The 16,762-nt window shown below is 38.2% G+C and overlaps 1 protein-coding gene across 2 annotated transcripts in view; it reads right to left on the bottom strand.

Moving 5' to 3' along the window:
* Window positions 1-16,235, bottom strand: part of mast3b (microtubule associated serine/threonine kinase 3b) — a 32,763-nt gene extending 16,528 nt beyond the window's left edge. For both annotated transcript variants that reach the window (XM_081358554.1, XM_081358555.1), the window contains exons 1-7: window positions 15,790-16,235; window positions 14,406-14,488; window positions 13,278-13,353; window positions 11,300-11,378; window positions 10,821-10,978; window positions 8,741-8,816; window positions 8,445-8,654 (exon numbers count right to left, since the gene is read on the bottom strand). In XM_081358554.1, the coding sequence (XP_081214680.1) occupies window positions 8,445-8,654; window positions 8,741-8,816; window positions 10,821-10,978; window positions 11,300-11,378; window positions 13,278-13,353; window positions 14,406-14,488; window positions 15,790-15,875 (768 nt within the window). In that variant the 5' untranslated portion in view covers window positions 15,876-16,235. The remainder of the gene's footprint in view (window positions 1-8,444; window positions 8,655-8,740; window positions 8,817-10,820; window positions 10,979-11,299; window positions 11,379-13,277; window positions 13,354-14,405; window positions 14,489-15,789) is intronic.
* Between the last annotated feature and the right edge of the window lie 527 nt (window positions 16,236-16,762).

Below are 16,762 nucleotides of genomic sequence, written 5' to 3'. Positions count from 1 at the left end.
ATAGGCTGTCCGACTCCCTTATGTTTACATGAGCAAAGATGTCAAAATGTATAATCTATTTATGATCAAGAGCCATGCTTAACATGGGGTATTGTGACATTCAATAATTATTTGAGAAAATTATAAACTTTGAAACAGTATGATATTGGAAGAAATTTGGAAATTAATAAATACAGTGAGGAAAATATGTATTTGAACACCCTGCTATTTTGCAAGTTCTCCCACTTAGAAATCATGGAGGGGTCTGAAATTGTCATCGTAGGTGCATGTCCACTGTGAGAGACAGCTGCAAATAAGTATTTGAACACCTGAGAAAATCAATGTTAATATTTGGTACAGTAGCCTTTGTTTGCAATTACAGAGGTCAAACGTTTCCTGTAGTTTTTCACCAGGTTTGCACACACTGCAGGAGGGATTTTGGCCCACTCCTCCACACAGATCTTCTCTAGATCAGTCAGGTTTTTGGGCTGTCGCTGAGAAACACGGAGTTTGAGCTCCCTCCAAAGATTCTCTATTTGGTTTAGGTCTGGAGACTGGCTAGGCCACGCCAGAACCTTGATATGCTTCTTACAGAGCCACTCCTTGGTTATCCTGGCTGTGTGCTTCGGGTCATTGTCATGTTGGAAGACCCAGCCTCGACCCATCTTCAATGCTCTTAACTGAGGGAAGGAGGTTGTTCCCCAAAATCTCACAATACATGGCCCCGGTCATCCTCTCCTTAATACAGTGCAGTCGCCCTGTCCCATGTGCAGAAAAATACCCCCAAAGCATGATGCTACCACCCCCCATGCTTCACAGTAGGGATGGTACTCATCATTCTTCTTCCTCCAAACACATTTAGTGGAATTATGACCAAAAAGTTATATTTTGGTCTCATCTGACCACATGACTTTCTCCCATGACTCCTCTGGATCATCCAAATGGTCATTGGCAAACTTAAGACGGGCCTTGACATGTGCTGGTTTAAGCAGGGGAACCTTCTATGCCATGCATGATTTCAAACCATGACGTCCTAGTGTATTACCAACAGTAACCTTGGAAACGGTGGTCCCAGCTCTTTTCAGGTCATTGACCAGCTCCTCCCGTGTAGTTCTGGGCTGATTTCTCACCTTTCTTAGGATCATTGAGACCCCACGAGGTGAGATCTTGCATGGAGCCCCAGTCTGAGGGAGATTGACAGTCATGTTTAGCTTCTTCCATTTTCTAATGATTGCTCCAACAGTGGACCTTTTTTCACCAAGCTGCTTGGCAATTTCCCCGTAGCCCTTTCCAGCCTTGTGGAGGTGTACAATTTTGTCTCTAGTGTCTTTGGACAGCTCTTTGGTCTTGGCCATGTTAGTAGTTGGATTCTTACTGATTGTATGGGGTGGACAGGTGTCTTTATGCAGCTATGACCTCAAACAGGTGCATCTAATTTAGGATAATAAATGTAGTAGAGGTGGACATTTTAACCCCTTAAACCCTGAGCCATTTTTGGAGTTTTTTTGTCTGAGTGACACACAAAAAAGTAAAGACTCATAACTTCAAAACTATAACAAGGAGAGTCAAAAGGTAGGTATCGTTTGATAGAACTCTTTTCAAATTTTTTGAAAATATAAATTACATTACATTTGGATATTCTCCTGCCGAGAAACTGCTGATAAATACAAAAAAACCCCATAATTTTTATTATGATTTTGCATATCTCTCTTGTTTGACATGCAATAACTTGGGGAGGAAATATGGTAGCACAAATTTTCTTTTTTGGGGAAGTACCCCTAAATGTGAGCTGCATCTGAATCAAATTTTGTGGTGATCGCATAAAGTACTCAAAAGTTACAGCATTTGGAACAAAGGTAGCCTTTTTGTTTAGTCCTCACACATTTGGAAAGCAATAAAAAAAAAAAGAGTTTTCTGAGTGACATACACAAAACTAAAGACTCATAACTTCAAAACTATAGCAAGGAGAGTCAAAAGGTAGGTATCGTTTGAAAGAACACTTTTCACATTTTTTGAAAATATAAATTAAATTACATTTGGACATTCTTCTGCCGAGAAACTGCTGATAAAAGACAAAAAATAAATATAATTTTTATAATGATAATGCATATCTTTCTTATTTGACATGGAATAACTCAGGAAGGAAATAAGGTAGGAGGAAAATTCTTTTTTGGGGAAGTCCCTCTACATATGAGCTGCATCTGGATAAAATTTTGTGGTGATTGGATAAAGTAATCAAACGTTACAGCCTTTGGAACCAAGATAGCATTTTTGTTGAGACCTTGACGCCCCCTCATGGGCATTTTTTATAGTGTTTCACCATGAAGAATATCTTGTCATAAAAGCAATAGATAAAGTTAATTTTGGGCTCATTTTAATTGTATGAATATGCTGTAAAAAATGAAGTGCCATTTTCAACGATTTTTGAATGTTTCGTGAGATGTATGATGTTTTTGACACATTGCAGTACATAGTACAAAAAAGTATTTTATAGATTATGAATTTTTTTTTATATCTTTATCAGTAAATAACTCAGCAATACTTTGGAGTTTTTCAAATAGGCTACATTCACTGTAAAGTTCAGACTCTAAGGTTTCAAATGACACCAATTTTGTTTGAATCAAGGCAATATTTTTGAAAAATATGAGAATGAATATTTGTGAAGTTATAAGTAAAAACCAAACGCGAGTGCTTCATGAGTATATCCTCCTGGGACCCAGAAAAAAAAAGTTTTTTGAATTTAGTTTTTTTCCATGTCATCACACTGTTTAGATCACAATAAACAAATGGTAAAAAAACATTTTTGCAAAATAATATTTTATTCATAAGTTATGATATGTCCTCTGTAGTGGACGCCAGGACTAAGTTGTTTAAAAAATAAAATGACATGAAATTATATGTATAGGCAAAAACAATGGGATTTTTTTTTCAATCACCAATAAAGTTGGGGGTTTCAGGATTTTTTCAACCAAAATTTGTATGAAGATTATTCTCAACTATGTTATGAAAGAAATAACGGAATGAATTGATACACCATTTTACATTATGCAATATGTGGGTAAAATGTCCATAAATTAATATTCCCATTCAATGCAATGTATATATAAACTGTATCTTATTTGCACCTTAATGTGTTCTTGGAGCAACATTTAATGAAAAAAGAAGTGTAATAATTGGAGTAATAATTGGCAACATTTTAATAATAATATCTAATATTTCATAGGAATATTGATGTATAATTTATTTCCATATTCACTTGTTGTGTCTCACAAAATGCCTGATAAACATGATTAAAGTCCCGGTGTCCTCTACAGTGGACACGTTTGAAATCAACGCCCTGTTCTGTAACAGAAAATATTTTTTTTATTTGAAACCCCTTAACATTTTCCTGAGATGTTGTTTTATGAAATACAATTTGAAAAGTAGTCCAATTTAAATTATAATTACAATATATTATCATATTTCCATAAGAATGCTACATTTGATCACTAAATTAATGTCAGACATTTTTAAAGACCAAGGAGTAGTTGTTTTCATGGTGAAACCTCCAAACATTTGGTATCTCTGAAAAGTCCTGAATGTGCTCTTTACAGGACACCCAGGTTGTGTCATGTGACATGTATGACGTCAGAGAAATTCACTAAAATATAATGTCCACTACAGTGGACAAAAGTCTATTCTTGGGTCCCAGGAGGATATATTTGGCTAGGTACGTCTTTGGTATTTTCTGTGTTAGAACGCCATGAAGAATATCTTTAGATCTGACTGATGAGTTTGGGCTCGTCTTAATCATGAGCTCCTGCTGTAAATAACGATGTGTCATTTTTCATGATCGATGTATGTTTCATGAAGATACGAGTAAAAAGGCCAAGTCTAAGCTACCTCGCTTGGCTACATGCGTTTGTGTATTTTTTGTGAATTAGAACTCCATGAGGAATATCTTTAGTTCTGAGTGATGGATTACGTTGAGTTTGGACTCATTTTAATTGTAAGCATCTGCTGTAAATAATGATGTGTCATTTTCCACAATCGGAGCATGTTTCATGAAGTTACAAGCGGAAATGTGTCTAAAATTCAGCATCCATATATGGTTTACCCATGGGTCTCTTGAGGGGCTTATTTTACAAAAACCTTGCTCAAGTTTAGTAAAAGCCTGAAACAATTATGCTTGTTGTATTCTACTCATTGAGACCTTTCAAATGACATATGACACATGACTATCTGAGCAGTATGATGTTTTTGACACATTGCAGTACATAATAATTTCCTCTTCCTCATAAATTATGTATAAAAAAAAAATCATTTTATCAGCAAATAACTCAGCACTACTTTGGAGATAATCATAATGGCTACATTCATTGTAAAGTTTAGACTCTAAGCTTTCAAATGATGCCTATTTTGTGTTGATCAATGCAGTAGTTTTGAAAAATATGACAATTAATTTTTTCCATAGCTAGGGGGCGCCCTCCGGCGGTATAATCCGTTCTAAAGGAATAACTCAGCACCTTTTAGGAGTTGAATAAAATGTATAGGTGCATTGAAAAGCTGAGATTCTAAGCTATTTTGTATCATATCATTCAGTGGTTGCTTAGTAATTTGATTATGAATTTTTTTCATGGGGTGCCGTCCCGCCGGCGGGACGCTTAGGGTTTAAGGGGTTAAAGGCAGACTAACAGGTTTTTGAGGGTCAGAATTCTAGCTGATAGACAGGTGTTCAAATATTTATTTGCAGCTGTATCATACAAATAAATAAAAATCATACATTGTGATTTCTGGATTTTTTTTTTTTTTAGATTATGTCTCTCACAGTGGACATGCACCTACAATGACAATTTCAGACCCCTCCATGATTTCCAAGTGGGAGAACTTGCAAAATAGCAGGGTGTTCAAATACTTATTTTCCTCACTGTACATACAATTATAAATGCAATGATCAATCACTTTGCTAATCAAAATAACTACAGTGAGTAGAGCCCCATGATTTATGTGATGCAGAAAGTAGGACTGTACAATTCATCAAATTAAACCATTAAAACCAAATCCAGAAAAATGTAATCAGAAAACACAGAATTTGGGGAAAAATAAAACATTTAATATGGCCCAGAAATTTAGTTAAGTTAAACTTTTAATAAATTGTTGTTAAATTTGATTTCATGAATGCAGAAAAAAATGTAAAAATAAAACATAAAAAATAAAACACCCTACAAATTAAAATGATTAAACTTCAAATTGATGTTACGTTTCATTATTTCATAAATTCAGAAAAAATAAAGGAATTTGTGAAAAAAACCTAATGGCCCACTCCTTTTGAGCAGAATGGTTACTGCTCAAATAAATAAAGAAACTAAACTAAACTAAAAAATAAATAAAACCGATTTCCAAAAGTCTGAAAATACAGATTTAACCCTGGAAATAAATGTTTTAGCTTTACTAATTTATTAAGATTATCTAATTCTCTAAGATTTGTATCTAATACAAAGTTATACACCATATTGATATTAAATAGTACAAATTACTTATTATAAACAGTAAAGATAAACAATAAAGTACTTTACAACATTTAAATAAATGTTTTATTCCAACTATTCTTTATTATCATATTATGTAAAATATTTTCAGATCATTTGCACTTATCTATTTACATAATTTACTATTTAGACATTTGATAACATTATTTAATTGACTTTAATTAAAAAAATGATTGAGTGGCAGAATTGAGTTCCCATATACTGTAATAACAAACAGCATTAATCCAACATGTTTAAAGTAGTGATAGCCCAATATTTCAGCCAAAATTGGTCCATTTTAATATTATTGGCCACAGCTGATAAGATAACTTCCTGCAGTTTCAAATCTACCAACAACACTGTTTATAGGCTAGATAATAAACTTTTATTTTATTCACATCTTTTTTTATCATTATGTCAGCCATCGGTCAACCTGCTCTTTAGACCTCTGCAACATATCAGTCAACCGACAAAGACTTTCAGATCCCAGAAGGGAGTAGAGAGTGACAGAGGATCAGTGTAGAGCGGACTGATGTTACCCAATACCAACACAAAACCATAGGATTTGACTATCAATCACAACAGTTTGATGATTGAATGGTTAGAGCAGTTAAACTGCGGCATGACTGCGGCATCAGGGGCCTGTGTTGGCACCGCTGACTAAGGGAAGTGGGAAACACTTTAATAGCCTTATCTATGAGCACGACATCCACTGCACAGCAGCGATCTGACAGTCTTGCCTGGGGTTGTCTGAACACTACATACAGGGTGGGCGTAAGCGTTGCTATGGAAACTAACACCCTGTAGTTGCAAAGATGAGCATGGAGCTTGAACGGGGAGATCTATATTTCTACTCAAAACCTCTGCTGAAGGGTACGCATACATTTATACATGAAGCCACGCGCAGATACACACGCTCGCAAACACTCACATGTATGCAAATTTGAGCACACGCTGCTAACTCTCAGCTAACAGATGCTCTTTTTTGCTAGGCGTAAAAAAATAATTAAAAAAACATCTTAAAGTATTTATAGTGTAAAAACACCATAGCGAATGAGGCATATTTCACACTCATTAGTGGAAGTGGTGGTCACAGTCTCTTTTGAAACTGCGTGATGTTTCTGGCCCTTTAAAGCCAGTGGCAGCACACTAACAACACCAGTGACAGAACCCAACACTGACCTAATGTCACTGTCAACCTGATGTTCCAGCCAAACCACAACCACCATCTCAGAACACCCGTTGACTTTGGCATAATCAGAAAAGGCCAGCGTTACCAAGTTGACAGAGGCTAAAGCAGCAGAATACGGCTTCAAAGCAGCAGAATATGGCTTCATATAGTTATGAAAAGGACTCACCACCAAACTCAAACCTGATTTAACCCTTTCACACGTAAATTTAAAATATTCTGGCTGACCCCAAAGTGTGAGTTTTTCATGGCAACTTTATCACTTTATGGTTCCCATGGTGACGCGTCATTGCTTGTCATGTGACACACCGCAGCAACAACAGCCTTTGAATGAATGATGATCTGCTTCTATGTCAGTTTTCCTTTTTAATTCAAAATATTCACAAATTTGTTAGCTATGGCGTGAAATATCGGATATTCCGATTGTCAAATATATGCAAGTGGAAGTGTTTTGTTATTTAAACACCTTTATAACGATCGCGTTATTTGAGCTGTATGCGCGATGGGCGCCGCCATGTTAGTTTGTGCCGCAGATGCAGTTCAGAGAATCGGATCTGTTGGATTTACAACACGTGAATTCATCCACTTCTCCCGAAATACATAAAAGTAAGTGGCTGGTGAACTGGGAGAAGAATAGAGTAAACTTTAAAGTTATTTACACAATGTGTATCTGATATGAATAAAACGTAATTATAATGGAAAGGATTATTATTACCTCCTCCATAGACATCAGTGTGTATTTTACAAACTCTAAATGTATTGTTTTTTTTAGTACTTATGTGAATTTATATGTCCGAAACCTAAAATAAACATTATGTGGTTGAAAACACTAAAAAGTTGTGATATATGACAGCTCTGAACGTGCCTGTCTCTGGCTCAGCGCCAGCCAACGCGCGAAAGCACATCTGAATTTAGCAGCAAATCACGTGATGCACTGACCGTTCTAATCACACCGGTGTGATCGTACGCTCCAGGGACCAGCCTAGACTGATCACACCGGTGTGATTAGAACGTGCGAAAGACTTGTGCCGCCCAGACATAAGAACCATACTACATGTCGAAGTCCGTACAATACCTGCCAGGCCAAAATCTCCTACACTGGAGAAAATGTTTTTGTGGAGTTAAAACAAAGATTGGAGCCTGGAGTACGTTTTACAAGAAAATACTATTTCAGTCTTACTTCAAAGTTTCAAGTTTAATTTAGGGGGCTTTCACACCTGAGCGTGTTTTTTCGGAACCTGGCGCGTTTTCTCCCGTGGTTTGGTTCGTTCAGGCATATGTGTAAACAAGGCAATTGGATCCGCACCAAAACAATCGCTCCGAGAACGCCTGATCGAGGTCGTCTTGGCGCGATTGCAAACAAACTTGGGGTTTGCTAAAGGTGGTTCAGAGCATGATTAAGATGTGTTGATGATAAAATGTTCTGCGGTTCTTCAGTGGGACTGACTAATGTCTTTTCACAAAGTATGTTTTGCCCCTGTCCATGACAATATGCAACAATTTGAAATTCATATTTCTCCATAAATATGGGTCCCAAAAACTGACCAGGTGAATGTAGCCATTATGTCGCTATAATCTTTACATTTTTACGTTTTTAGCTTTTCTGTACATGTGTACAGAAGGCCACATCTCCAAAATCAACAATTAGTCTCATACGGAAACAAATATCTGGTTTTACTTTCAGCGTAGCTGTCCACTGCACATCAAGTGATACATATCTTGTATAAATTAGAAATATTAGGTGTTCTTTTTAGAGATTCCCGCCTCACCTCGTGCAGCATTTTGTCCAAATTATCTTGCAGCTCCATGAAGTATAGAGATGTAATCAGGCCCTTCTGGGATTTATCCAGACAGTCCCTGGCCAACTCCACCAACTGGTGCTGGATAAATCCCAGGACTCCGTCTCCCAGCGGTAGGGTGCTGTCTGGGGAAAAGTGCCTGATGACGTCTAGCAAACGCTCCTCCATCTGAGCGGTAGCCTTCACAGCAGAGAGAACGTTCAACACCTCAAATTTGTGGAGGAAAAACGGGTAATAATCTGTTCAGCGAGTTTGGCGCTACATACCTTTGGAAAACGCTCCTTATAGACATGGTTCATCATTATAATTTCATTATCAAAGGAGCCACCAGTTCGTCCAGGGCTAAAACAAGGAAAAGAACAGATGAAAACCTAGATCGAAGGTTAAATACTTTATTGATAATCATTCCAGCTAAACCCTTTTTATTTCAAAAACCAATTGAGCGAGCGGCTGTTTGAGGCGTGAAGCATTGTGGGTGGACATCTAAACCTCTGAATCCTGCAGAGATGTGAGCTTAAGGTGAGGCGTTGCACAGCAGCAGAGCAAAACCAACAGACTGCTGCCTCACAGAATGGGCGACAAACAAAAACCTTCATCAGATTTTAGTTTTAGTTTCTACTTCAGAATCGTCCTCTTGAATCTCAATTGGCCAGATGCAAATTTCAAACCCCAGTGTTCAATTACACCGTAGTGAAATTTCTTCTCTGACACAGCCTCGAGGGAGGTTCTTTTGCAAAACAAAAACACTCCTTTTGTTTTGATGGGGAAAGCCTGGATATTCCTATTAGTCAGGAGTCCACTAATCTGACAGCAAGCCATGCAACATCACTGAAACAGATAGTTCACCCAAAAATGAAAACCCTGTCATTATTTACTCACCCTCACATCATTCCAAACCCATATGACTTTCTTTCTGGTCATTCTTTTCCATCCAATTATAATAAATGGGGGACTGAGGTTTTTAGAAGTCATATGGTAGCTTTGTGTTGGGTACAGACCTTAATTAATCATTTATAAGTAACCAAATCTTCCAAACCAAATCAAGTCAAAGTGCGAATTTGTAATCGAAAATATCATTAATGCAGGATGAATAAGGCTGGATGTCAAGATTTTACTAAATAAGTTTTCTTCTTATTTTCTAACTTAAGAAAAAAGATAAGAATATTTAGTATTCCCAAAAAGCTCTCTAAAGAATGTTTTTTAATTTTTTTCTTAAGATTGTTCTTAAGAACAATCTTTTGTAAATAACTTTTCTGGAGGGCCATAGCCCTGCAGAGTTTAGTTCCAACCCTGCTCCAACACACATACCCGGGGCATTTCTCAATAGCAAATACGCAAAGTTCGGACTTGCGCCCTTGGTAGTTCGGACTTGCCAAGTACGACAAAGGAGAACAAACTCCTCTTTTCATTTACATTTTAAAAATATTAATCGCCCGTTAGATTTACACAAGACGAATTATATCATGTTTAACCACTACAGAAACATCAGAGCCAGCGGCAAACGTCAAATGGACAAGCTGAGGTAACGCTGTTCCAGACGGGGTTTATGAGCGCCCAGTGACCGCCTGGATCTCACAACTCCGAAAACGTCAGATCAAATTTCCAAATAGGCGCTCTCTCTCTTTATTAATAAACCACAAATTTGAGCTTAAACAACTAGCCTACATTCTCGCCCGAAAAACTACATTAATACTACATTTCATGACACAATAAAAGTAGCCTTTTTAAATTACATGGGTTTTCTCCTCTGCTATTGACACTTGCTGGTTGGTGCGAGATGCATTCTGGGATACTTGGCTGACTCAAGTCACCTCTCAATGCATCCTCGATAAAAGGGGCGGAGCAAGAACACATCCAGGGATTTGAACTGTACTTGGCTAGATGTGATCTTTGAATTGGAACAGTACTTGGGAAACGACTGATGACATTTCACAAGTCCACAAGAACAGACAAGAACATATATTGAGAAATGGCCCTGAAGTTTTCAAATAAGCCTGAAGGACTTGATTAACTGGATCAGGTGTGTTTAATTAGGGTTGAAGCTAAACTCTGCAGGGCTGTGGCCCTCCAGGAACTGAGTTTCACACCCCGGCTCCAACCAGTTTTAAATCCCCAAAGATAAGATGTTTAATGCATTTATGGGGTTGTTTAAAATATTAGGCATTACAACATTACAGTAGCTACATATAATACATATTACTAGTTCCAGGAATGTCGACGATTACTCTGAAGTGACACCGATTGATCAGGAAAACATCACTAGAGTGAACGCATATACAATGCATTAACTCTAGCTAGAACTAGCGTGGCAGCACACAGATACCGGACACAATCACTCTTGTTTACCTAAGGCTACGTGACCGGGGTCGTATAAATGGGGAGGGCCGCCCATCTTCATCAGTTATGCTCTCTGAACTTCGGAAGTGTTTGAACAGGAAATGAAGCTCGTCCTGTGTGGGTTGGTATGGAAGCTGGTGCAGTCGTTCTTGAGATGAGGAAGATGACTGCAAAACAACAAATGCATCATCAAATACACGGCCACAATTAATATAAAATAGTACCAAATTTACCGAAAACCATCCTTAACCTATCAATAATTGTCTAGGTATGCAGAAACATGAGGAAGTTTCAAAGAGCTGATTCATACAGGAACAATTCCTTCTCATTTGCTCTTTCACTATTAAAGGGTTTTAATGGAAAGTTCAACTGAAAATGAAAATTGTCACTATATACGCACTCTCACATTGTTTCAAACAAAATGCTATTTATGTTCATTAAGCACATAATTGTAAGATTTGAATTGTAGATAAATGAAAGCCACATACTGAGACAGTTGAGCTGGGAGGGTTGGTCCCGTAACCTGAGGACGGAAGTGAAGCCAGAGACCACCGTCTCCCTTCCACTCTGTGGAGAGAAAAAGAGAATTTCAGGAGACAGAATGATACACTATCACTCAAAACTGTATGTGGGCGCTTAGACCACAACAAGTGATTCTCTCTCTCTTTATATATTAACACACATATATACATATACACACACACACACACACACACACACACACACACACACATATTATATATACATATACATATAATATACATATACAGACATATACATGTGTATATATATATATATATATATATATATATATATATATATATACATATATATACACGTATATATACACACACACACCACTTTATTATGTACACCTCACAAGTACCGAGTTAGACCCCCTTATTCCTTCAGAACTGCCTTAATCCTTCGTGACATAGATTCAGCAAGATGCTGGAAACATTCCTCAGAGATTTTGGTCCATATTGACATGATAGCATCACGCAGTTGCTGGAGATTTGTCGGCTCTATATCCATGATGTGAATCTCCCGTTCCACCACATCCCAAAGGTGCGCTATTGGATTGAGATCTGGTGTCTGTGGAAGCCATTTGAGTATAGTGAATTCATCATCATGTTCAAGAAACCAGTCTGTGATGATTTGAGCTTTGTGAGATGTCACGTTTTCTTGTTGGAAGTAGCCATCAGAAGATGGTACAGTGTGGTCATAAAGGGCTGGGCATGGTCAGCAACAATACTCAGATAGGCTGTGGCATTAAAACAATGTTCAATGGGTACAAAGTGTGCCAAGAACATATGCCCCACATCATTACACCAGGAGCCTGAACCATTGATACAAGGCAGGATGGATCCATGCTTTCATGTTGTCTACGCCAAATTCTGACCCTGCCATTGGAGTTGCAGCAGAAATCCAGACTGATCAGAGCAGGTCACGTTTTTCAGATCTTCTATTGTCCAACTTTGGTGAGCCAGTGCGATTGTAGCCTCAGTGTCCTGTTCTTAGCTGACAGGAGTGTCACCGGAGTGTCTTCTGCTGCTGTAAGTCATCAGCGTCAAAGTATGACATGTTATGCATTCAAAAGGGATGCTCTTCTGCAGACCTCAGTTGCAACAAGTGGTTATTTGAGTTACTGTTGACTTTCTATCAGCTTCAAACCAGTCTGATCATTGTTCTCTGAACTCTGGCATCAACAAGGCATTTTCACTGCTCACTGGATATTTACTCTTGTTCGGACCATTCTTTGTAAACCCTAGAGATGGTTGTGTGTGAAAATCCCAATAGATCAGCAGTTTCTGAAACACTCAGACCAGCCCGTCTGGCACCAACAACCATACCACATTCAAAGTCACTTAAATCACCTTTCTTCCCAATTCTGATGCTCAGATTGAACATGTCTAAATGCATTAAGATGCTGTCATGTTTATTTGCTGATTAGATACTTGCGTTAACAAGCAGTTGAACAGGTGTACCTAATAATTAAAAAAAATTCAATTAAATATTGGTTAGAATTTTCACAACTTTCCCAAGCGCATCCTTTTTTAAATGTCCATAAATGGAACAGTGTAGTATAAACCTAGCATAAGGAAAGACATGGTGATGTAAAGCAGCAATAAAAAAAAAAACAGGTAGTGTCTAAAGAGTACACATAAATACATAAGGTGATTAAGGTTTGGCCAGGTTATAGTGTGAAAAAGAGATTGGCTACCTGTCAGCTCGAGCCAGGTGGCTATGAAGAAATAAAGAGGGATGAAGAGAGAGAAAATAGGCAACACACTTAGTGAGGTCTACAATATAGAAAGATCCATATGAGAATAAATGAGTCAACTCTATATAATATGAACCTGACACTAGTTGACAAAGCGGTAAATGCTGAAGAATATCAAGAATACTGATCCCGTCATCTACTTGAAGAACAAGAAAAAAAAAAGATAAAGTGCGCTTGTCTACCTGCGGGCGAAAGGGAAGTTGAGAGAGCAAACAGCAGTGGACACATTTCGTGGGCTGTCCAGAGGGCTGCTGGCAGCTGGAAGGGGAACAAGAGGAAATTTCAACAGAGCACACAGTGTTACGTAAGCTACAGGATTTGATAGACGTCAGATGACTTCAACAAATCACACACTTTAGGACATTTATCTTCTTTTGTAACATAAAGTGTGTCTGGTTCACTGTATGGAGTTTAAAGTTGATGCGTTGATGTTTTTCAACATTTTGAAATATTTGCTCCAGCTTAATACGCAGAGACAACTTTAAGTCCTCCCCAACCCCCCCCCCAAAAAGTTTAGACACAGTGGTGCAATCAAAACTCTGTTTGAACAGCCAGACATGGCAAAATTGACTCCACCAACGACAAATGTGTTTGGACGGGACTACATGTGTGTCTGTGTTAGGGAAACCAGACTGAAAAAACAGCCTTTGTTTCTGCAATCCTGTTTGGCCAAAATTACACAAAGATGTAACATCAAAATATAGTTGGTTAGGTATATTTAATGACTTAAAGTTAAATGTTATTCAGCTGATTCGTGAGCAGATCGTTCAGCAAATCATTCAGATGATTCGGGAACCAATGGTTTAGTTGAATCAGGAACCAATCATTCAGTTTATTTGAGATTCTATTACTGATCCAGTTTCTTGAGTTTAAGTCACTTGTGAGGGAAGATTATTAGTGAAAAACTGTAAAATTTTGGTCTTTTCCTTACACAAAGCTATCATGCAGCTTCAGAAGACTTGAAATACAGTGCAAATTCATAAGAGTTCTTTTTTGGAGTTGATAGACAAGGTAACTAACAAGCTGCTGCTGTGTAGAAAAGAGCTGCATGTAGGCTCTTAAAAAATATCCGTTGGGTTCTGCAGAACAAAATAACAACATACAGGATCTGATTTTTCACATTTTAATAATTTTTTTGTGTGAACTATCCCTTTAACTAAAAGTAAACCCTTCAGCCGGGATAGTAAGAGACATGAGGGTGAAGGAGTGTACAGGCTTGTGTTACTCCAGCCACATGAACCACTCATTGGTGACAGGCCAGCTCAATGTCAGCTTTCCTAGTGCGAGTGTCATGTGTCGGCGAGTATTACCTGTGTGGGCGGACAGAGGAGACAGAGGGCGGGTGGGCGATGGCGTTCCAACACCAAGGCTCTTTCTATTACTGCTGCGACAGCTGCAACACACAAACAAGAGGAGAGAGGGATTATTAAAAACCTTTCATCATAATCCAACCCAGCTTTGATTGCCAACGGCAAAGTTAACGAAAGAAAGTGACAAAGGATTTAAAGGGTTAGTTCACCCAAAATTGAAAATTCTGTCAGTAATTGCTCACCCTCATGTTGTTCAAACCCCGCAAGGTTTTCATTTATCTTCAGAACACAAATTAAGATATTTTTGATGAAATCTGAGAGGCTAGGTAATCGATATGCCATCACATTAAAGTTAGTAAAGACATCGTTAAAATAGTCCAAGTGACTACGGTGGCTCAACCTTAAGTTTATCAAGCGACGAGAATACTTTTTGTGCGCAAAAACAAACAAAAATAACGACTTTATTCCACTATTCATTTTCTTCTGTTTGGGCATCTGAGTGAGTTCACGTAGTGTAACAGCGCAACGCTTCTGGGTTGTGCGTCAGAACGTAGGCTCACTATTGGCCAGCATTACACACATGACCAGCGTTGGCCAATAGTGAGCCTACGTTCTGACGTACAACCCAGAAGCGCTGCTACACAACGCGAACTTAAGGCTGAGCCACTTGGACTATTTTAACCATGTCTTTACTAACTTTTCTGGGATGGCATATCGATTACCTAGCAGCCTATGAAGGAGTGATCCAGCTTTCAGATTGCATCAAAAATATCCTAATTCATGTTCCGAAGATGAACGAAAGTCTTACGGGGTTGGAACAACATGAGGGTGAGTAATTACTGAACTAGAATTTTCATTTTTGGGTGAACTAACCCTTTAAAGATCAGCACAGCCTCCATAGTTTTACAATAATGTTGCTTTTTTGTGTTTAAGATTAAATCTATGAGTAATACTGAAACATCTGCACACTCTGGACATCAGAGGTGATGTCCTTCAACACAGCTGTCATTTCCATTAACGTTACCCTAAGGACTCAAGATGTGCATGTGATGTGTCACTTTCTCTCCCAACAGCTCTTGCAAAGTCATGCAGTGCACCTTCATCTCGAGCTAGTCTGCAGCTACAGAGATCTATCAATGTATATACATATATGCCACCATCGATAGCTCGAAATAAAGGTTTAGATAAAACCAAGCCAACAGTTTTCATAATCCTAGCTCTATTAACGTTATAGTGCGTCATACTTGATTAGACACGCTACTACGACGCACACTGTTTTGAGACAACATTCATGATTAACGTTATACATCGACCAATAAACGCCCAAAAGTTGTGCAAGTTCAAAACTTTCCAATGTGTCATCTCGTATAATGTTGCATGTTACCTTTTGGATCGCTTGAGCATCGCGCCCGTAAAAAAATGAGCTTTGCTGCTGCCAGGCAACGCGCTCCAGGAACTTGGATCAGACATAATCGCACACGATCAGAGTGTCAACCACCGTCCAAGCAACACCGAGCAACAGAACCCGAAAGAAGAGTCCAACTCTTGACTGTATCATGTCGTGCGGGAGACTGCGTCTGACTCGCAGCGGTTCATCTCTGTTCTTTGTGTGGCACGCTGCTGTCTGCTTGCCTGGACTCGCCGTGCAACTTCGTAAAAGTTTAGACGTTCACATTCTGTTAAAAGCACCTTCCGATATCGTCTAGAGATAGCAACAAGTTAATTAATTACTTTCCAAAATGCGACTTGCATCGGATAACAGGAACGGGCGAGCCCATGTTTGAGAGTAAGATGCTGTGTTGTTGAGGTTGTTTCAAGTGTTGATTGATTGCCGGGTGATACGCTTGGGATGTACCATCTCGCTGCGAAGAGGGGGAGAGGAGTCTAAGCCGAGGCTCTGACTAAAACGTCTCTGTTTTGACCGACTAACCGTTTTGTTATTTGTCGAAAAAATAAATAAATAATTGTTTCCATCTTTTAAATATATATTTTATTGATGTTTAATGAATAAGATAGAAGCAATAGCGAATCTGAAAGATGGTATGACCCAACGTAAACGTTTCACCAGTGACGTTAAATCCTCACGTGAGAGCTGGTCAAAACAATAGAGCGTCAAATGATATATCAGTCATTACATTACACATTTTGGGTAATATAATCTGAGGGTTCGTGAGGGGAACTTCAGGAGGTTGTTGTGAGTTTAATGAAAAGCTAATAATTAAATAAATCATTTAAAATACATAGGCCTAATAAAAAAAAATAAAAAAATAAAAAATAGTAATAAAAATGTGTTTGAAAGACAAAAGCCTTCCAAAGACAAATTAAGTACTTGGTGATAATTCAAAATAATAATTTAT

Source organism: Scardinius erythrophthalmus, assembly GCF_964197995.2.
Source record: "Scardinius erythrophthalmus genome assembly, chromosome: 25".
NCBI classification, from domain to species: domain Eukaryota; kingdom Metazoa; phylum Chordata; class Actinopteri; order Cypriniformes; family Leuciscidae; genus Scardinius; species Scardinius erythrophthalmus.
The sequence above is the reverse complement of the archived record's forward strand: the minus strand, read 5'-3'. Positions and strand labels throughout refer to the sequence as shown.